This window comes from Physella acuta, unplaced genomic scaffold (genome assembly GCF_028476545.2).
Source record: "Physella acuta isolate Inbredline_101_S28 unplaced genomic scaffold, ASM2847654v3 ptg000030l, whole genome shotgun sequence".
Classification (NCBI taxonomy): domain Eukaryota; kingdom Metazoa; phylum Mollusca; class Gastropoda; family Physidae; genus Physella; species Physella acuta.
In genome coordinates this window covers 269,580-293,418 of record NW_026731550.1, presented here as the reverse complement: position 1 = coordinate 293,418, position 23,839 = coordinate 269,580, and the positions used below count along the sequence as shown (strand labels likewise).

The 23,839-nt window shown below is 33.5% G+C and overlaps 1 protein-coding gene across 1 annotated transcript; it reads right to left on the bottom strand.

Moving 5' to 3' along the window:
* Positions 1 to 1,050: 1,050 nt before the first annotated feature.
* LOC131941745 (uncharacterized) lies at positions 1,051 to 19,534 on the bottom strand. Its single transcript, XM_059301214.1, has 10 exons — positions 19,456 to 19,534; positions 19,007 to 19,099; positions 18,648 to 18,844; positions 16,304 to 16,538; positions 8,337 to 8,545; positions 6,611 to 6,833; positions 5,780 to 5,988; positions 5,090 to 5,312; positions 1,824 to 1,936; positions 1,051 to 1,317 (listed from the first exon to the last, which is right to left on the bottom strand). Exons 2-10 carry the CDS (start codon positions 19,053 to 19,055, stop codon positions 1,051 to 1,053), a joined length of 1,725 nt encoding a protein of 574 aa, XP_059157197.1. The 5' UTR covers positions 19,056 to 19,099; positions 19,456 to 19,534.
* Positions 19,535 to 23,839: the final 4,305 nt, after the last annotated feature.

The following is a 23,839-nucleotide window of genomic DNA, read 5'->3' as shown; positions in this document are numbered from 1 at the left end:
ATTTTACATTAAATAATGTTATTAATAAATGTTTAAGTGCATGACTCGTACAGTTTTATGCCGGTAATATATATTTTCTCTTTTAGAGCAAATGTAATTTTGCTTTGCTGAATCCGATATTGTTATTTATGTTTCGGGTTTTATAAAAAATTAAATTTAACGAGTTTTTGGCTTAAAAAATCACATCAAATCTTATAAGGAATGTGTTGCAATTAGTAGCGAAACAAAGAATAATAACACAGAACACCAACATTAAAATAGAATACTAGATTTACATAACTTTCAAACAAAGAAAACTTAAAATCACAAGAATAAGTCGAAAAGGAAATTTGGAAAGATTTTTTTTTAACCAATCAAAAACTAGAAACCAAAAGTCCTCGACTATTATTTGAGACAAAATAATACCAGTTCAGTCGTTCTGCACAGGTTCCGTGTTTTACCTGTCAATAAGAATTTTTTTTTAAATTTTTTTTTTAAGGATAGAAGATAAACATGTAATTGTTACTAGTGGTATTTTTCTCACAACAATATTTTTCTTTATTCCGTAGTAAAACCTGTTAGCTATCTATTCTAAAGATTTCAGACGTCTACATCCAAGGGTTATCCTTTTGTTGCCATGTTAAACTTGGTAGAACCCTCCCCCCCCCCTAAAACTTTCAAAGTACTATGTGGACAGCAAATATCTTCTAGTATGCTCTCATACCTTTCTTCTTTTCCATGGCACCCATATTAGTTAGATATGATTTTATTTTATTTTAAACTATAGTTTAAACTATTAGCATATGGATGAAAACATGTTATTAACTTTTGAACAAAATAAGTTATGTAGCCTGTAAAACATTTACGAATACTAACGTATTATGGTTTTAAATTGCAATAAAAACCAAGGGATAGATACATTTAAAGAAAGATAAATTGTAGCTTTATTGTTAGAACAACAATTATGAATTTCTTAAATTCTAAATATAGTTCAACAATGATTTCTTTAATCAATTGAATCAACAACGATAAAACATATTTGCTTTACACAAAAACAATAGCAATCTTACCTCAACGATTTTTTGTTGTACCGTTCACGTATATCGGGATGTTCCCTAGAACTGTGTCTGTATTGTTTTCTGTAACCACACATTGAAACTCAAGAGCGTCATAGACACTTTTCGCTCGAAACTTTAGTTTGGAGGTACACCAGTACCTGTCACATTTCGTGAGAGGATACAAATCAAAACTGTCAATTCTAATAAAATCTGGTTCTCGACATAGCTCAAATTTACCAAGCCTGCCAAACATCCATTTAAAGGTTAACTTTTGTGATCCCTGCAAAAAAATACAAGATTAGGTACATTTAAAATACAAGAACAAAATTAAATACAGTCACAATATCTGAATTCCCTCCCTCACCCCACCACCTATAATTTGTCCTTTATCATACACCAGTTCAAATGTCAGAGACCCACCCTTTAACTTACAAGTAACCTTTAATGTAAAAACTTTTAAAAATAATATTTTTAATTTTAATGGTTCAGGTTTTTCTTTTAAAATACTACGAATGTAGTGTAAAAAGATGGGGCTTTTGTACCATAGGATGAGTTGTTGATTGAGCTCGATGGTTTAGTGTTTTTCGGCGGTTTAGTAATATGCAGACAGTCTTCTAAAGAAAATCAGGTCGTCTAGTATATCGTAATTTAGACTTTTATTACGTTACGGTTACTTTATCTTCTTTCATTGTTTGTTAAGGCTTACAAAGAATAATGTTAATTTATCTGCAATCATAGATTGCTAGCTATGTTAATAGATAAGATTGTAGAATTCACGATACCTACATCGGCCTGGCAATACAGTTCAGCATTAGAGTCTGAGTTAAAAAAAGGCTCATTTTCACTATGTCCGTTGAAATAGTGGTTCGATGCTCCCATGGACAGAAAGATTACTCTATCTGTGTGGTTTAAAACTAATTAGCCAACAATATTCACTTACACTTATTATATTGCTGAAACATAATTAAAACAATATGTATATAAATAATGAACAGTATTTAAAGATGCCGAGAAAAATTGGTGACGATTAGAATAAAATTTTGGGTACGGGCCTAAAATATAAATTTCATATTCAATAAGTAAAGAGAAATTAAGGTCTTGAACCCGAGTAGGCCTTGCGACTTATATATTTTATAAATGCTAAATATTAATCAGTAAAAAAAATCAAAAAGTACAGAGAATCATACTGTTAGCACTCAACCTCTCAACACACACCCACCCATACATAAAATGTTTCATACTTTCCACTCGTGTTTGATGGGTAATTGGGAAAATCATTTTAAACAAGTTAATAAAAAGTCTAGTGACAATTTAAGCGCAATTTACTTAATTAATTTTTTAGAATTCACAGACCTACGTAAAAATCCTTTCGAACCTCCGCTCATTCGCTATGGTAAAATCCTTTCGAACCTCAGCGCTTTGCGCTAAAAACCTACACGATGCTCAGTTTAAATTAAAAATATCATCCTAGGCCTACACGATGCTCAATTTAAAAATTCTTAATGAATTTTTGTGACCGAACGAAAGGATATTTTTGAAAACTTTCTTCGGCAATATTGTTCTAAATTATGGCAGGAATCGATTGGTAAATGTTTCAAGTCGCAGTTGTCTGGTTGCCGAAATATGGGAAAAAAACTGCATTTTTTCGATTTTTTTTTGCTTTTCCGGGAAATCCAGGAAGGAATTCCGGGAATATTTTTGGCCTATGTTCATCCTCAAAACTTGCTTAACATATTTGCTTTTGGAACTAGTCATCGATATTGCTTCGTTTAGGAGGAGATACGACTTAAAGCTGCGGACACGCTGCGGACACACATCCATCCATCCATCCATCCATCCATCCATCCATCCATCCAGAAATGACGAGTTAATAATCGCAATCCCCCAGTATGGAAATTGCGCTAAAAATTACATATTTTTACTAATTTTTCTTTCCACACCTTAGTCATATATGTATGCATGTATGTATGCATATCAGTTATTAGGTACACAATACACTACATGGGTGCCGCTCTCCGAAATCAATCTTGTTATATCGCAGAAACAATGCCAAGCGTTGTTTTCTTATCAATTCGCGAAGTTTCGTATTGATCGGATAAAGAATATAGTAATACATCAAGGACAATTAAACACACAAACACACACACAGACATATAATATATATATATATATATATATATATATATATATATATATATATATATGTATATATATATATATATATATATATATATATATATATATATATATATATATATATATATATATATATATATATATATATATATATATATATATATATATATATATATATATATATATATGCTGCATGCTGACGCAAAAATTTAAGAATAATTCATCAATGATTTGCCAATAGTTTATTTTTATACGCGTGCCATTGTTTTCCAAAACCGAGTAATATTTCTTGGAACTGAGTTTTTATAGTGTACATTTGTACACGCTAACGCCCATACGCCACAGGCCGTGACGTTTGAATGTCATGTGAGTGCGTGAGTAACTTTCCGTTACAGAGAGGTAGATACCTCTCGGCGACCACCCATTTGTCAGAAGTGTGCGCAGGGCGCACTCAGGAGCCACCAGTTACACAACTTCAGGGGCGCCGGGAACGGTCGCTGGTTAAGTTCAATCATTGAATGTCCTGTGCCACAATAGCACATTTATATTGTGATTACGATCGCGTCTGATGCAAATTAGACAACATGTATAGATATATATAGATAGTATCCATAATCTCTTGCAAACCTTTTAGTGAACATATGAGCCACAGTGATTAAGGGGAAGGGGGGACCAAATTTCACCCTGCCTGGTGTGCCAGAGTACAACTCGGATTCGATTTAGTAAATAAAGAGGCTCGTTTTATCCATAGTGTATCGCATTCTTTAAAACGAACGTAGGGGCGTCATAGTGACTACGTGGGGCGCCTAAAGTACACGCTGTCAGGATGCCGGTAGATGCGCCCCAATTCGATTTAATGAAAAACTTTAAGAGCCAATCGTAACCATAGAGTATTGCAGTTTTAAAAACGAATGTTGGCGTCGTGATGCTCAAAGAGAAGCTGATCAATTTATCAAAGTTTCATGGCTATCGGATTCAAGGTATCTCAATGAATAAAATACACACACACCCAAAGAAAATAATGTTGTTTATTTTATGTAACGTAAAACATTTGTTTTCGCAGAAACCTTCCCAGAAACATCCTTAACAACTTCGTAAAATTTATGGCGATCGGATAAACCTTGAAGTAATGTATAAAAGAAAGACTAACACTCACCCACCAACAGACACGCATACTTTCATGTATATACTTTAAACAAAATTGAAATCTAGTTATGTACTGTTGAATGACTACCACGTAGTACAAAGTTTTATCATTTTTGGTTAGGTACAGTGAAGATTTTATGATTTTGCTAAAATATTAGGAGAAGGTTTGATGTAAATATAAAAAAAATTTTTTTCGATCATAACAATAGCTTTATATTTAGAATTCTCCTAAACAATAACGATTAAAATTTCGATAGATCAATTTTTGTGTTTCTATAAATAGTAAGTCAGGGTTAAGAAGAAATAGCAGTATTGTCAGTTACAAAACTACAAATTTAATATAATTTCGCCGATCATACGGGCATACAGGCATACAGGAATAAAGGCATACAGGCATAGAGGCACACAGGAACACAGGCACACAGGCACACAGGCACACAGGCACACAGGCACACAAGCACACAGGCACACAGGCACACAGGCATACAGGCATACAGGCATACAGGCATACAGGCATACAGGCATACAGGCATACAGGCATACAGGCATACAGGCATACAGGCATACAGGCATACAGGCATACAGGCATACAGGCATACAGGCATACAGGCATACAGGCATACAGGCATACAGGCATACAGGCATACAGGCATACAGGCATACAGGCATACAGGCATACAGGCATACAGGCATACAGGCATACAGGCACACAGGCATACAGACACACAGGCATACAGACATACAGACATACAGGCATACGATGCCCTTACCTTTTATAGTAAGATTCTGCGACTTGGACACAGACAACTCTTTGTTATTCGCGCCCATGTATTCTGCTTTACAAAAATATGTGTCACCATCAGCACATTTAGCACCTCTTGCAACAATTTTAATTTGCATTGTGTTCCTGTTATTTGGATTTTTTGCTGATCCTTCAAAGCCTCCAGAGTTATAAAAATTCCAGTTGTTAATAGCATATTGGGTTGGTGGGACCTAAAATATTTTCAGGAAACACTCACTAAATATATATATATATATATATATATATATATATATATATATATATATATATATTATATATATATATATATATATATATATATATATATATATATATATATATATATATATATATATATATATATATATATTAGCAGCTTATACCCGGCTCTGTATGGGTTATGCGAATGATACACATGTTTAAATAAATTATTTAACCTTAACCACAAGCATAAACACAAGCACTAATTATAAACAGAAAAATATCCCCATCCCAATCCCAAACACTGTAACTATCCCTATAACTATCCAAATTACTGGAATTATCACTTTCCCTTAACCTTTATCACTTATCCTGTGCTGTACACTATTCTATTGTATTCTATTGTATTGTCCTTTTTTTTGTTATGTATTTTATTGTATCTACAGAGAAATAAATGTAATCAAAATAGTATACTTACATTGACAATGAATGGTAAAGAATCAATTTTATATTCTGATATAACAACTGTTAGCGTGAAATGCGTATCTCGGTTTGGTGGCATACCAAAAGTCAGACGTTTTATGGTTCTTGCATCTTCAGGAACACCAGCGATGTTTGCATCACATTTGAATAAAAAACTATCTTCAAGCGGAACCACATTTGGGTTAAACATTGCGTCACTGCTGGCTTAAAATATAACCCATTATATTTGATTAGTAGTTAGGCATGTCAACACTTATGCAGAATAATTTCTTATTTCTATACTTAACTACTATTGTTAAATCTAAAGCTTTTAAAAATATAACTTACATATAATTTATGTAATATGCAGTCAATAAAATTAACGAATCTTTCTAATCGATAATTTAAATTTGGAAAAATCAATTAAGATGGATGAGGGATGAGAGAGTACATTGAATTTGTGTGTGGTTAGAATTTGGGGGAGGGGGGAATTCGGCTGTCTGGGTTAGAGTAATGGAACTATTTTTGTGTGAATGGTTTGTAAGGTGGTTGCCAATGCTTTCCAAATGTGTTTGAGGTTGTGAGAGAAATTTAACACGGATTCCTAAAGAACTATTTATTATTTTTCATGTTAGAATTTGTCTCCAAAGCTGTCAAAAATCAATTTAAATAAATCATTGTCAGAGCATTACATTTTAGAAATCTTTCTATTTAAGATTATATATTTAGCGTTCTTTTCGTCCAAATCAATTAATATAAGAGTGTTATGTTTAACATGATTTATGTTTAACATTATTTATAAAGCTATACTTTGATCATTTTATATACATCCATGTGGTAAACTAACCTTTGATGGAGAGATATTGGTATAACTGAGTTTGACTTTCTTCACCTCGAGAATTGAAGTATATTCCATTACAAATATATAAGCCTGTGTCGGAAGATTCAGAATTATATACAGTCATTTTAATTTTCATTGTGTTTCTGTTATTTGGTCTGTCCAATAATCCTTCAAAGCCTCCAATAAACTCAAAAGTCCTTTTCCATGACGATGAGTTTTGTGGCAGCATCTAAAAAATATAATGTGTCAAATTTACAACCTATTAGTTACTGAAAAGTAGAAAATAAAACAACTAAAGCAGCTGGTCGGCTCGTTGCAATAAATGGTCATTCTAATTTCAAACACTTTGAAAAATGTATAGTTTATGTAAGGACGTGATCTGTCTAGGTCTGTTTTCGGTCACTTTAAACACAATTATTGAGATGGCTATAGTTTTTTTAACAGTTTGAGCCTCCATGATTGGTGTTTAGATTTCTTTATTTAATTAACCCTTCCTATCTATCGTTTTGAAAGTATTATATATAGCAATCGGTAAATTGACCATTGGCTATGAAGGCATCGGTCTTCTTGCTCGGATTTTTTAAAATACGCAATAAAAAATTAGCTTTCTTTAAAGAAAGCTACGTTTATTATGAAAACAAACAAAAACTAATGATGACATCAAATATTATCGCTAAAATCCAGATCCTTTTCAAAGACTATGTCTAAATTTCAACTGATCTGAAAGTTGTAACTTAAATATAATGTTAATCAGTAAGCCAACATCCAAGCGTATATCGTAACATCTCAAAGAAAATTGAACCTACTTAAATAAAAAAAAGCATCAATTAATTTCAACATCAAATGATCTCCACCTAAACATAAATCATTAGTCAAATATTATATTCATTTTAAGTCTAACTCAAAGTAAAAATGTATAGTTAGGCAGCAATTTTAGATTAATAAAATTACTGTAAAGTTGCTAATTCCTATAATATATTTGATTTGAATCAAGACGTCAAAACAAATTTAACATTATGAAAATATTGCACAAAAATAAGACACAACAGTACCGCAAATAACTTACATGAAACAGGACGTTTTCATAAACATCCCGTTATTTTTCTTGACATTCATACCCCCGGGTATTGGAAGCGGTGGCAAATAGTCCCGAAATGGTTTATAAAATATTTTGGGCAATTCAAATGTTTACAACATATAGCCTACGGCCAGAGTCGTAGCGAGGGGGGGGGGGGGGGGGGGGCGGGGGGAGCGGATGGCACCGGGTGACACCATTTAGGGGGGTGACACCAAGGCGAAAAATAGCAAAATATAATATATAGAGAAAAACTTGAGGGGGGGGGTGCAAATCGAAAGTTAGATGGGGGGGGTGCAAATCGAAAATTTGAGGGGGGTGCAATTAAAAGTTTGAGGGAGGGGTGGGGTGCAAATCGAAAATTTGAGAGTGTGTCCCCGGGAAGGTTCGCTGCGCCTCTGGGGGGGGGGGGGTGACACCATTAAGTGCCGCACCGGGTGACACCCGACCTTGCTACGCCACTGCCTACGGCTCTAAATAATTCAAGCATTATCAGATTCAATTTTCACTAATGATGCATTTGAGAATGTTATTTCATTTTGGCAAGAAAACAAATTTCCCTGAAACTTACCTGCAACTACACATTCTAACAGTTGTGATTAACAGAAAAACAACCCCCAGTTTGCTTTGACATAGAGGATGTTTGTAAAGTCTTACTTTAAATGTGTAGGGATTTGTCCTAATATCGTATCTTGCTAAATTTATTGGCATCTCTGTCCCGTTTGTCCAGGCTATATACATTGTTTTCACTGTTGCAGCATTTGCTGGAATACCAGCACGTGAAGAGTCACATGTCACAGTAAAAGATAACCCATCCTCAACCACGTCTGTGCTGAGAAGTGTATTGGTAGATGATTGTTTACAGACTGAAAAGATAATATTATCATTAAATAAAACAGATACTCATAGCAATCCTAGTAAAGCTGTAAAATACGTAGTTAGGTAGAGAACAATGTTCTTTTTGACCAAACTGTTAATCACACAATTAATTTAAAGACGTTAATTGATTTACTAATATATTCATTGGTAGATTTTGACACGAAAACAACAGTACATAATCTTTCGACTTAGAACAGGCCACAACAGACTAAATCAACACATGCACAAAAAACTAAAGTTTGGGTGTGGCGAAATGTGCCCTTGTGGCAAGGCCTCGGAAAATACGGAGCACGTTCTTCAGGAATGTTCTCTGTATAGCCAGGCACGAGTCAGACACTGGCACCTGCCCACCCCACTCAGGGAAAAATTATATGGGGCACCTGCCAAACTGGAGACCACAGTCCGGTTTGTTCACGAAGTTGGATTTGTTGTCTGAATCCTCCACCATATTCTCAATTAAGAACGAAGAAGAAGAAAAAGATTGGTAGATTAACCACATTAATTATTAAAGTTCAGAACAATGACTTTATTTATAGTGACGTCACATAATTTATTTACATTTTATAACAATAATAGCGGCTTCCATCGAAGATTGTGGTGCCCATTCAAAAGTTTAACGCATTATAAAACTAATTTTCTAACAGCTTTAGTTTTAACCAGTGGCGTAGCTTGGATTTTCGGGCCCCTATGCAAAAATTATCATTGGGCCCCCTTTCGTCAGCCGTTGTGTTACAATGGAGTTAAACGAAGAAATCAACTGCTACTTAAGAAGAAGGATTCTAAATAATATAAATATTCATTAAGCCTACATTTTATACCTTATACATCCTGATTGTGTATTTATACTATATTATTATGTAGTTTTTAAAAAGTTAATTTGGTTTTTTTTTAAGTAAACATAGTAGCGTCATAAGGCGGGTTCAGGGGTGCGGTCCGCATCGAATGACAATATTTAGACGTGACACAATGACAAACCATTGTACAATTTACTGTCAAACTAAGTGGTATCTAGCTAAAATAATAGCTAGCGTACTCGTCCGCGTTGCTGCGATCTAGTCCTACATACCATGGTGACAAAACAATTTGTAAGGGTTTCATCAACGCACTTTCAATTGTGTATTTTTAGTCGTGTGACCTTGTTTTCAAAAACTCAGATAGGTCTAGTTAAAATGTAAACAACACTGTTTTTTTTTCGGATCTTTGTTGTTGTCCATACTACCGCTTAGACACCCTTGGTATGTTAATCATCTTCCTTAATAGTGAGGTTTAATACCTTTTGGCGGCCACCTAGGTCTCAAGGTCTTCGGGGGAGTGACTGGTTACACCACCGTCGTTACCCGGATACAACCTCTGGTTCTGTTTAGTCGTCGAATGTAGAGGCCCACCCTGTCCCTATTGTAGAAAGCTCGTGTGATTGGTGTCAAAAGCCGCCCCTATTGCTGAATCAAGACTCTGCAGGACGCCCAATCAACGGATTTCGTGCAATCATGTAGCCTATGGGTAACTCGGGCGCCAAACCGTTACTACTGCTGATGCCCTGTAGGACACCCCTTATTCGATTTAGTAATTGACTTTAAGATCCCAAAGTATCCCAAGTGTATGGCGCTCAATAAAACGAATATAGGCGCCGTAGTGCTTATGGGGGACCCCGGGGCGCACCGGGTTACACAACCGCCTAGGTGCCGGCTGCAATTTGACCACTGAATCAAGAAGTAAAGCTTATCCGCTGAGCAAGACACCCAATCAACGGATCCCAGGTGGGTGCAGCCGCTGGGAAACTCTGGGTTGCGCACCACATCGCCTTACTGCCGGGGCGATGCCCTCAGAAATAACATAATAATTTAATGGCAGAAAACTTCCCAAAATTCAGAGTTTCTTTCAGGTATATTTTCAGGAAAAATGTCTGTGAAAAACATTTTCTTTGGTATAATATCAACGACTTCCCAAATTTTCTTGGTGGTTGGACGAAAATCAAAACCTTAGAGTGTTAGTAGCGTAATATTGATTAAAGATTGATTAAAGATTAATTAGATCAACAAATGAAAAGTTTTTAGGGTAAAGAAAAACACTGACAAATGTTGGACTCAGCTGGTTGTGAAAACACTGTCCATGTTTTTTTTGTTTTAGATGTCTCAGCTGTTATCATGGATGTTTAGAAAGATGGAATTTCGTGGAGGGCAGACAGTTTGGAGAGTGGTGCAAGTCTGTGGGATGGGGTAGGAAATTTCCCAGTCAGTTGAGGTTTGTAGCGATACATGGTGCTGGATGCCAATCTTACAAACTAGTCAAAGTTCAAGTTTTTTTATAGGCTAATTCTCACAATGGCTTGCACGACCAAGCGGAACGCCTGTAGTAATATGATTACGGTTGGGCCCTGTTTGACCCCCCCCCCCCAATTGAATCCCATTACTTATAAAGTAAGAAAGACTGGGGGCCTTTTTGGAAATATTAATTATTTCTAAAATAGAAAATAAACTGAATTTTCATTTTCTTTTTAAATTTTTTTATATTAAACAAATATTAAAATTTCAATGCAAAAGTTTTACTTTTTTAAAAAGGAAAAGGGGCCCCAAAATGCCGTGGGCCCCTATGCCTTGCTTACGCTAGCTTTACGGTAGCTACTCCACAGGCTTTAACGATACGTCCGTTTGCTATTTTTATTAGGTTCCAACACTATTATCAATTTTCAATTGTTCTCCTAATTTGAGTATACAATAAATTTCTCTAGATCTACAGATCAGCTGTCGGAGGAATGGAAAGTCAATCCTAGATCTAAAATCTAGAATCTAGATCAAACCAAAATTAATTAGTTAAAATTGAAAACCATATAAAATCACAATACATTATTCAGTTTCTTTATTATACTATTTTCTTCCTTTAATATTTCATATACATATTTGCTTTTTAGCTTCACGGATCATCTAATTTAAAAATACAAGGGATTTATCTATCTAGGTTCTAGATCTAGAAATACGGAAAAACTAAACTTTGGGTGTTGGTAAATTGCGAGGAACAAAAAGCGAAATGGAGAGGCGGTAAACTGCGAGAAGGGCGCGAAAACGGTCAGTCACGTGACTTTTTGTTTCGCATATTACGACAACCCGATATTTACGCTGGGTGGTGTTAAAAGGCGAAGATATCTGCGAACAATTTACCGCACTCGATTTACAGTGGTAGTTGGTGCAGACTTGTCAACTCCCCCCATCTTTTGTGTCGACTTAGAATACCACCTTGTTCGAAACCGCCCGAAGTACCGCCGACGATATATCACTTTCTTTCTTTTGTGTGTAACACCGAGGCCGACAGATTTATCGTCTTTGAAGATCACCGTGCTCGAATCCGCTGCCACCGCAAACATATTTTGTATTGTTGCATAGAAAGTTTTATTATAACCGCCGCCTACGATTTTTTTTCTAGCTTTTATTACCATATAAATATCAGCACAAGAAAATACCTACATCATTTGGATGGGTCTACGACAAATTCCCGAAAGACACTTGCCCGAATGCCGTTTGCCCGAATGCCGATTTCCCGAATGGACACTTGCCCGAATGCGACAAATGCCCGAATGGACACTTGCCCGAATGCGACAAATGCCCGAATGCCACTTGCCCGAAGGCCGTTTGCCCGGAAAATGTTAACATTATATATTACTAAATAATCATTCGTAATCAATTTAAATTTAAAATGTTGGTAAACAAAACACATCTACGCAAAAAGAAAGTGAAAAAATAATAGTATGCATTACCACGCAGACATTTTAAATTAATTTGTATTTAATATTTAAAAAGTGTAGAAACATACTTTCTCTTCCATATATGAAATTAGACAAAAATACAATTTACATTCATCTCCGGATTTTAAAATGAGTTTTGCTTTCTTTATTAAGTAATCACTTCAACATATTGTCTTAACAAGGTGCATTAAATGGAGATCAAACATATCTGACTACGTTTAGTTTTAAAATTTGCCACCTAGACCTCGCCTCATTCTTTTGTTAAATGATCACCACAAGTTAATCGTAATAAGATAAACAGACAAACGCGCCTCTGTTCAATGTTGCGAGACGCCGAGCACCCTACGCCGTGTCATAAAAGCTATATAACCACCGCAACACATCGGCTAAACAAGGTGTTCAAAACATTCATCAAAAGAATGTGAGAACACCGCCGCCAACATCACCTTACATTTATTAAAGAATAAAGTTTTTCTTACTGCACTTTCTCAGTTTTTTTTTTAAAAAAAGCTAAATTTAAAAATATAAACAACTTTGTTTTATCCAAAGAATTGTGTTTATAATCAAAATTTCAAACTTAAATTGATTAAAGAATGTCTATTTGGAAATATTATGTATTATCTAATATTAACATTTTTCGGGCAAACGGCCTTCGGGCAAGTGGCATTCGGGCATTTGTCGCATTCGGGCAAGTGTCCATTCGGGCATTTGTCCCATTCGGGCAAGTGTCCATTCGGGCATTTGTCGCATTCGGGCAAGTGTCCTTTCGGGCATTTGTCGCATTCGGGCAAGAGTCCATTCGGGCATTTGTCGCATTCGGGCAAGTGTCTATTCGGGAAATCGGCCTTCGGGCAAACGGCATTCGGGAAAGTGTCTTTCGGGAAAACGTCCGGCTCCCCATTTGGATACATCTATTCTGGAGGTAAGATCTAGCTATTTATTACTTGAAATACACATGTAGAACTACTTACTATGTGTTTTCTCTTCTAATATTCCTTTACACTAATTTATTTTAGATTGTACTTCAAGGTTGTGAGTTTTCCGAATTTTTCCATAAATCTTATATTATTATTAATTAATTATAAATATATATAAATATTTATTATTTCCATAAATAAGTCAGAAAAAATAACCTCAAATTGAATATGAAATTACTGCCCTTAATGAATATAAGGATTAGAGTTAACACTCCCCTATGTGTTGCTTATTCCTAAGCTTTTATGAACTCACAATGCCCCCAGTTTTTCTTTCTCTTATTTACTGTTTTTGGGGTAAAAATAAAAGTGAAGTCACCGATATTATCAGTTGCTCTTGTTATGTCGTATGCTGTGGGCCTACTTCTATTATTTTTAAAACCAATTTGTACTTATCTGAATAGTTTGGTTTTGGTGTTGGTGTTATTTTAGCTATTAAATGGTCATTTTGTAGATAGCGAACTTTATTCAGATTATCTAGAGACGCACTTTTTTTTCAATCTGTTCATATTAGTGTTCTGTGTTAGCACAGATATAAATTAACATCAGTAACTTACATTAAATAAGTGTATAAATGGGAGTCTTGTGAACTGGGTTGGATGTACTATGTGTGAAAGATGGATAGATCTATTAAAAGATTAATAGATAGATCTATATATATATATATATATATATATATATATATATATATATATATATATATATATCTTAGCATCTATCTTTCTTAAGCCAAAGTCGTACAATCTAGATCTAGAAAATTCGATCTAGATCTAGAAAATAATGAGTTTCTATCCTAAACTATTTCACACCTTCATTAGTTTATATAAATCTTTCTTTATTTAGCTATGGAATGGGCTAATTTAATTTAGGATATAATTTAATTTGAAATAATAATAGGGCCAATTCCTGTAAATCAAGTTTCTTACGCAGACTATAATATCAAATATAGCACTTAATACGTCTCTTATATGCAGAGCCTAGATAGCTAAAATGACAGTGTAAAAGATTACTAAGCGGGTGGAACGGATTCGAGACAAATCAAGTCAATGATTAAATTTTTTTTCAATTTTTTTTTAGATGTGGATAATGAAGTTGGCTATCAGAAGTTAGCGAAATACAAGGCAGGTGAAGTAGAGTTCACCTGTTTCTGTGTCCTCAGCATATGAAGGGATAGTGTGGTCAGAGCCATGCTCGGCTGAAAACTTTTTTAAACGATAAAAACTTGTTGTTTGAGACTTGGCGAGACACTGGGCAGGTGAAGTAAAGTTGGGTAGGTGTAGAGTTAACCTGTGACGTCAGCAAATGAAGGGATAAAGTGGTCAGACCTATGCTAAACCGAAATCCGAGTTTTAAAAGATAAAAAACCGGGAGTGATCTCCCTTAAGCTTTCTCGAATATTCTAATATAAAACTACGGGGGATGGCAACTAGGGACATAGACAATATTTGTAATCCATTTTTAATAACTTAAACTTTTTAAAATAGAATTGAATCTCGTAAAAAAAGAATTACACAAAATGTGAACGCCAAATGAAATGTGCATAATAGTTCGGGATATTATTAGTACTTTATAAATTCACATGCGTTTTTTTTTTGAGAAATCAAAAATAGCGTAAATTACTACTTCCGATCGACGGAAATTAATCAAAATTTGAGAGAGGGCAGAGAATTAAAATTTTACTTACATGTGAAATTTCATTTATCTATCTGAAACAGTACTCAAGTTATATGCTTTTGAAAAATTCAAAGTCGAAAAAGTTCCACTCCCGGTTATCAAAAATCGTTCAAATGTTGATATGGATCTACGATTTAGATCTAATACTTATATATGAAATTTTATTAACCTAGCTGTAATGGTACTCAAGTTATCGTGTTTACACACACACAGACAGACAGACACACATACACACAGACATACGGACAAGATTGCTAAACTATTTTTTTCCGACTCAGTGAGCCCTAAAACGTCGAGATTTGGAAAAATTTCGATTTTTTTTTTTGCACGATTACAAGACTTTCTGTATACTTCGTATATACGAGAAAGTAAAAACAGGTCTGATTTCGGGGGACACTGGATAGGCGAAGTAGAGTTGACCTGTTTTTGTGACCACAGCATATAAAGGGATAGTGTGGTCAGACCCATTTTCAGCCTAAATCGGTGTTTTTATAAGACAAAAACGTCTGCGGTGTGACGTCTTTTTAATTTGCGGTCTGGTTTTTGTGTGACTTTAAGTGACAGACTTGATGTCATTTAGAGATGATCCCCGAAACCACAGTTATCCAAAGGATCACGGGTGGTCTAGTGTACCCTAAATATCAATTTTTTATTACTAGTATATCTATAGACTAATAATTCTTGACTTACTTATCCTGCGCTTAGCTCAGCACCAGTCATGAGCGATGCGCTTTTTGGCACAAGGACTGTCCACTTTAGCGCCTGTACATCAGCTATTTTTGTTATTTTCCAGCAGGATATAGACCGTCAACCCCCCACCCCCCCCCCCCCCCTTAAATCTTACTTATTCACAAGTTTAGTCTTTGCATAAATTATAATTAATTCAGTAATCCCTCTTTTATATGGGATACAATTAGGGTTTTAAGATCAGACTAGAAACGTAGAGTAATTGTTTATTTAAACTTTGTCGGGTAGAATGTAATTTTGCTTATCTTTCATATTTTAATATTAACAGGATAGAAAACAGAAGATTCCTCGCCTACCAGCCTATCTAGATTTTGCAAAGGAATCTTGTACAGATACACATATTTTTTAAAACTATATAGATAGGTGTTAAAAACTTTATGCGACTATATTGGGGGGGGGGGGAGGAGCGGAGCTCAACAAATGTACTGAAAAAACACATTCTCATACAACTTCAAGAACATTATCATGAGACAAGATGATCAGCAAGTTTAGATGTACTTAACGATCATAATATTATAAACAAATACCTCGGGTAAATTTAGTAAATAATACTGTGGTCTTAATCTCCCTTCCCCTATTCCACCAAGCTACTTGCAGTTGTATGCTAATCTAACCTTTTATAGTCAGGTCCTGCGACATTGACACAAACACCTCATCATCTTTTGCGTCCAAGTAATCTACATTACAGAAATACGTGCCAGCGTCCGTACATTTAGCATCTTTGACGACAATTTCTATTTTCATTGTATTCCTATTTTTTGGATTGTATTTTTCGAAGTATTCTGATCTATCAAATCCGCCAGAGAAATTGAAAGTCCAGTTCCTCTCTGGGAAAGCTGGTGGTGGATTCTTAGAAATAAAATACATTCTATAAGTTTTAACACATTACATAGCAAAATGAATAAACCGGGAGTGATCTCCCCAAAACTTTCTCGAATATTCTTATATAAAATAACAGGGGATGGGAACTCGGGCTATAGAAATGATTTTTAATCCATTTTAAATACTTAAAGTTTTTAAAATAGAATAAAATCTCGTAGACAAATTAATTGCACACCAAGTGAACGCCAAATAAAAAAGCGCATAAAAGTGCGCAATATTATTAGTACTTTTAAAATTTACATTAGTTTTTTGAGAAATCGGAAGTAGCGTAAATTACTACTTTCGGTCAAAGGAAATTACTCAAAAATTAACAGAAGGTAGAGAATTAGATCTTTTACTTACTTGTGAAATAGTACTCAAATTATAGGCTTTTGAAAAATTCAAAGTAGAAAAAGTACCACTTCCGGTTATCGGAAATCGCTCAAAAGTTGATACGGATCAACAATTTTGATAAAATACTCATATATGAAATTTCATCAACCTAGCTGTAACGGTACTCAAGTTATCGTGTTTACACACGGACAGACACACACACAGACATACGGACAGATTTGCAACGCCCAGTTTTTCAAACTGGATTACGCATAAAACCTCTTAATTTTGATAAATCTGGATTGATAATTTTTGCCCGATTAAAATAAGTCCTCTATACTTCGGATGTGATGAAGGACTGAGGTGTAATACGGTAAAAATTGTTAAAATTTCAATTGATTTTTGTGCACGATTACAATACTTTCTCTATACTTCGTATATACGAGAAAGTAAAAATGATAATAATCTTAAAATACAATATATCTAGACTTAAATTAAAATAAACTGTGTTTGTATGTCGCTACGTTTTATGCGACAGTTTTAAAAATGAGTTTTCTTTTTTCTTTTTTTCAGCCGCAGACATGTAATTTATAACGTCAATATGTTTTGTCTGCGCTATAAAATCTGAAACCTACAGTTCTTTTTATTGTGTCGTAAAAAGTATTTTAAGCAAATGTTATTATTTTCTATTTGTATAGAAAAATAATAATTTTGTACTATCCATAAACTATTTGAAAAAATTAATTATATTTAGGAATATAATTAGTATTAAGGGGGAGGGCCGGATGGTAATTTACAACAAAAACAGACTTTTAAACAAAGAAAAGCAATAGTTAGGTAGTAGAAAGGATGTACTGTTACATTAAATGTTACAACATTTTCTTTTTATTTTCATAGATATTAATTATTGTATTATTAAACTTTAGTATTAGAGTATTAAAGAGATTTTATAGTTATAGAAATTTTTGAAATTTTTGAAATTTTTGCGAAACAAGAATTTAGATAACTTACCAAATTGTTGATCGACAATATCATTTTTTAAATATTGTATTAATTTACTAATGGCAAATTCGTAAAATTTTTATACAATAAATCAGTTTGAACAAATTCGTTTCATGTATTAAAAATTGTATTGAAGTCTTAATATGTGTATTATTAATGCATTTTAAGTATTGATAAAATTATTAAAAGTATGATTACTATAATATCCCGAACTTATATCATTTTGGTAAAAAGGAAATTCATAACTATTATACTTTAGTCCTTAATTATCACAAATGTCATTGGATTTTGCAGTTATGTTTTTCTCAAAAGAGGCTAGTGAGTACCTGGCTAATAAACGGTAGAGAGCTGGACTGCTAACCCGTAAGTCTCAAATTGGAATCCGGGTTCAAGTCAGTAGACACTCCTTGAGTCAATTCAGCTTTGATGGGTAGGCCTACCTAACTCACGATAGGGTAAGTAAAGGCGGGTGGGCATATCGCTGACCAATCTATCACTTCATATGCCGAGGTCACAGAAACGTGTGAGCTCTACTTTACTTGCCCCGTAGACAGTCAGGTTTGAAAGGGAACTTTACTTTTTATATTCCTGACCATCACGGGTAGTATTTCACTAATAATTTATTTTCATCGACATAGTATACAGTATATATATATATATATATATATATATATATATATATATATATATATATATATATATATAGCGTCTTTTCAGGACAAATCTGAATTTCATTTTAAACATTTAAAACTGAGTACATACTTTCTTCTTATATGGGTGATGATTGACACTGTAATGTGCTAAATAGATTTTCGGTGTAGTCCAGTTTTTCCAAAGAATTGCCGTAGCTGTAATAGATGTTGCATTTGCTGGTACGCCAGCAAGTGAAGCGTCACATTTCAACACAAAAGATCCTCCATCCGCAACCACATAGGGGTTGACGATTGTATCACAACTGACTAAAAAGATACACAGTTAAATCCTTTTTAAATTGCGAAATATTTTTTAATATAAAACTGTACCAATTACAAATAAAATATCGTGAAATGTTAGCTATCAATTTTATGAATATCGTATAATTATGTAACACATTGTAGCACAATGATGTTTAAGGAACTGACCTGATGACCAAGCTACTAGCAACACGCCGAATAAAACGTTGTTTTCCATTTTTAAATTGTTTGAATTTCTATCATAAAGTAGGACTGGGAACTCTGCCGTGTAGTAAGAACAATTAAATATCAATTTTCTTTTCAAATAAAGTTCCGTTGCATATAAGCCATCTAATCAAATTAAGTGACGTGAAAGACATAGGCGAATCGGTATGAGAAGAAAGACAAGATCTCGTTCTACATAGACGATACCTCATTCTATATTATGATTATTATTTTTCTTTTGGAGATTTATTGAAGTACACAAAATGTCATTGATTAAACGAAACTACCCCACCCCCTTTAAGAAATAACAAACTTAATCTTTTACAAAACTTAAAGTTTATAGCAACTGTAATTTTCAACAATTTGATCATACAATGATCTTTTACAATAATTATAAACAACAACCAACTCACCACAATCGTGTTAATAAATTGTGTGATTCCTTAACTTTTATAATTTATACTTGTTAACATTGCTCCACCATCAACGAACTTATCTCAAACATAACAATAACTACGCCACTAAATCACCAATATAGCTGTGCACTCGCCACGTCGCTCTAATTAATCAATGCAAAGCTTATCACTAAGACAGGCTTGTTCAAAACATGTGGAGAATACACAACTAAGTGAGTTATCGATCCCCCACATTGCCTTAGTCACGTATCACATTTATACTAGGGTTTCATGCTGTATTGAAGACTATAATCCGGATTTTCAATATTTCCGGCTGGTAACAAACAAATCCGACTGACTATAACAGTGAGAAATCTAGTCATACGGGATAGAGATTAAGTATGATGACTGACAGGTTTGTTAATGGGTGTGGCGGTAGTTGCATGTGCATGGATAAACAAATGAGCGATGCATGTATAGCTTGTGGTGGTAATTGTATGTGTATGGATAAAAAGATGGGCAATGCTTGTGTAACTTTAGGTTTATTTGTGGGCGGTGGATGGAATAAAAGATTTTGATGCTCTAAGTTAAGTCGTAGCATTTGTATTTTATTTCTTGTAAAATCTATTTAATAATGAACTTAACATTTCCAAGTTGCTCATCATGGCTCGAGTAAAGTTTTAGAAAACTTTATTTTTTTCATTTTAAATTGGTATCTATTATATAAGTTGGGTGGTAGTGTGTAATTCATTCCTTCCTGCCTTCCGTCATCGCTCTCTATATACTGCTAAAAAATATACTATATACTATATATCTATATACTACTAAAATAGAGTTGATTACAAATTTGATTATTTATTTATTTTTTGTAGAGAAAAATGTTCCTTTTTCTTTTAAACACAAACAATGTTAAAGATGTTAATTAATTAATTGATATATTTATTTCTAGAAACACCACTTGTATTAAAAAAGTTCAGAAGAAATGCTTTATTTTCACAATAAAAATAAAAAATTTCACCGGGACTTATAGTGACGTCATTTGAAACGTGTAGAAATGTATACAAATAAAAGACACTTTGTATCGAAAAACAAACTTTGATTTTTTTAAATCCATTTTTTTTATTAATTAATATTTTAAAAATAGAATAAAATCTCGTATGAAATAGAATTGCGCACCAAGCGAACGCCAAGCAAAATGTTTATAATAGTGCGGAATATTACCAGTACTTTATAAATTCACATGCGTTTTTTTTTTCGAAATCGGAAATAGCGTAAATTACTACTTTCAGTCAATGGAAATTACTAAAAATTTGAGATAAGGCAGCGCATCAGATAATTGACTTACACGTTAAATTTAATTTATCTTTCTGAAAAAGTTCTCAAGTTATAGGCTTTTAAAAAATTAAAAGTAGAAAAAGTTACATTTCGGTTTATGGGAAATTGCTCAAAAGTTGATATATATCTACAAATTTGACATAATACTTATATATAAAATTTCATCAAGCTAGCTATAATGGTACTCAAGTTATCGTGTTTACAGACACACCCACATAAACAAACAAACACACACAGACATACGGACAAGATTGTAAAACTATGTTTTTCCGTCACAGGGAGTTGTAAAAAATCGAGATTTGCAAAAACCTAATTTTTTTTCCCACTATTACAATACTTTCTCTATAATGCGTATACGAGTAAGTAAAAAAAAAGTAATAAGTAATCTACAATAATAGTTTCGCTGTCTGTGTACCTGTGTATGTATCTATGTATTTGTTGGAAAGCTTTTACTATAGAGAAAACACAAGCGGATTAAAAAAGATTATTAGTAAAACGAAAAACGAAACGTGACCTCACATGGAGCATATAGTAAGAAATAGTCTCAAGGCGGAAAAGTACATACAATAATATGACGTCATTGATCCTCGAGTAAACAATAAATTAAAAAGCCAATTTTGATACAGCGTTTGCGTTTGTGTTTGCCTTTGAGTTTGTTTTTCCATGTGTGTTAAAGTTTTCTATTTTTTTTTTTTTGCATTTTCGTTTTCGTTTATTTTTATGTTTGGGTTTTGGTGTTGCGTTAGCGTTTGCGTTTGCATTTGCATTTGCAATTGCATTTGCATTTGTGAAATTGTTTTTTGTCTATTAGCATTTGAACTTGTGTTGCGTTGTGTTTGCGTTTGTGTTTGCATTCATATTTAAAGTAATTATTTTATGCTCTATCTTAATTATGTGTTTCTTAATTTTAATATATAAATATCTAGTAATTAAGTAAAAAAAAACATGGATCTACATTTAAATAGATAAAGTAAATATTGTAAGTAGGCCTACTCTACCATATGAAGAAACATCAATTGTATATTCTGATATAACTACTTCATCAATATTGTCAATCGTTGTATTTGTTTGATAAAGAATAGTCAGACGTTTTACGGTCTTCGTATTTAATGGTACACCAGCAATCGATGCGTCACATTTCATCACAAACGTTTCTTCAACAGCAACCTCATTTGGGTTAAACATTTCGTTTCTCACTAAATAATAATAATTCAATATATATGATTACTCGCTTGACATACCATAACTTATGTAAAATAACTTCTTGCACCTATGCATTTATGTTTAAAAATTCAATATCATATTTAAATATCTATAACTTATAATTTTCCATACATTATATTAAGCGAGTAGAAGCTGCTAGTTGACATGCTAAACTAGGTAAAATATATTACGGTAGAATGAGAATTGAAGAAAGGGGAGTTGTGTAATAGTGTGGTATTGTATTTGCGGGTTTTAGGGTGGTTTCTTGTGGTTTGCGTGTGGGCAGGGCCGGCGCTACCAATAAGACGAACTAGGCGGTCGCCTAGGGCGCTGTCCGTAGGGGGGCGCCAATATGGGTTGGAGAAACAAATTGTGGGCTGAGGTTGCGTGTGGTTTTAGATGTCCGTTATTATAAATTGCTGAATTCAGTACTGTTTCATAATGAACCATTTATTATATTAAGAATATAATTAATACTAAAGATTTTATTTAATCTGATTCTGATTCATAAGAAATATAAAAATGTTATGTTTAACATTATTTATAACATTGGTAGCCGTGTCGGCCTTGCTTTGTGTTTACGTTTGCTTTTGAGTTTGTGTTTTTTTTTTGTTTGTTTGTGTTTGCGTTTGAGTTTATTTTGCGTTGTGTGTGTATTGTATTTTCTTTTGTGTTTATGTTTATGTTTGCGTTTCCGTTTGTATTTGAGTGTTGCGTTTGCGTTTGTGTTTTTGCTTTCGTTTGAGTTTCTGTGTGTGTTTGTGTTTGGGTTTCTTATGTTCCCAATTTGGTATATTTAAAAAAGATTCACCGTGGCGGAGCATAGGTATGTAGCTAGTGTTAATATATATTAGTATTATGTGTTTAAAGTGAGTTATACAATCTTAAAAAATTAAATACAATTGTACACGATATAAATGAAAACAAATAACATGGATAGCTTTTATGGACCACCAAATTCTTAAAGCAAATTATTAGATGAGAGCGTAATCCTAATATATAAAAGTCCATGTGCGTACTTCTCTCTCGCTCTTTCTTTCTTTCTCTCTTTCTCTCTCTCTCTCTCTCTTTCGCTCTCTTTGTCAACATATTTTCCGAGGCTGTGTAATCAATATCTTCAGTATCATATGGTGAACGTAAAGATACGGCGTTTTGTTGAAAGTAATGTGTTTGATGTATTAAATGTATAAAACAAATTTTATTTAAAGATGGAAAATAAAAATAACGGCTTATTCAAATGTCGAAACACATCTTTAAGTATGCAACCAGATTTATGTTTTTGGTTGTGACAATAACGATCTAGAGAATATATTAAGAACACAAAAACTTTCACAGGCAATGATATTGACGTCACTTGAGACAAATAGGAAAAAATTACAATGAAACAATGTTATTGATAAAAAGTTTAAACCATGGAAAGTAACATCACTAATGGCGTCATTGATTTTTAGATAAAAGTTATCATTAACAATCGAATGTAGAAAATCATACACAATACTAATGACGTCATCTTTAGTTAGATTCTTTTCAACATCTTCCAATTTGGAGTATGAACTAATCAAACATTTCATTCAAATTGGAGTTAGATCAAGACGTACCCTATGAATTTTATACAATTTCTCACGGCCAGAAATTATATTATGCACATACATTAGTTTAAAAAACGACGTATACCTTTGAATAGACAGGTTTTAACGGAATCATTTACGTCATTAATAATGTATATAATTTTGTACTAATGGTTATAATAGGTATTGGTAGCCTACGTTAAATTAAATGTGTCGGATTTTTAGATATGAAGTAAGCACATTGCGTTTTGACCAATAACAATTTACAAAAAATATTTCTCAAACAAGTATAACAT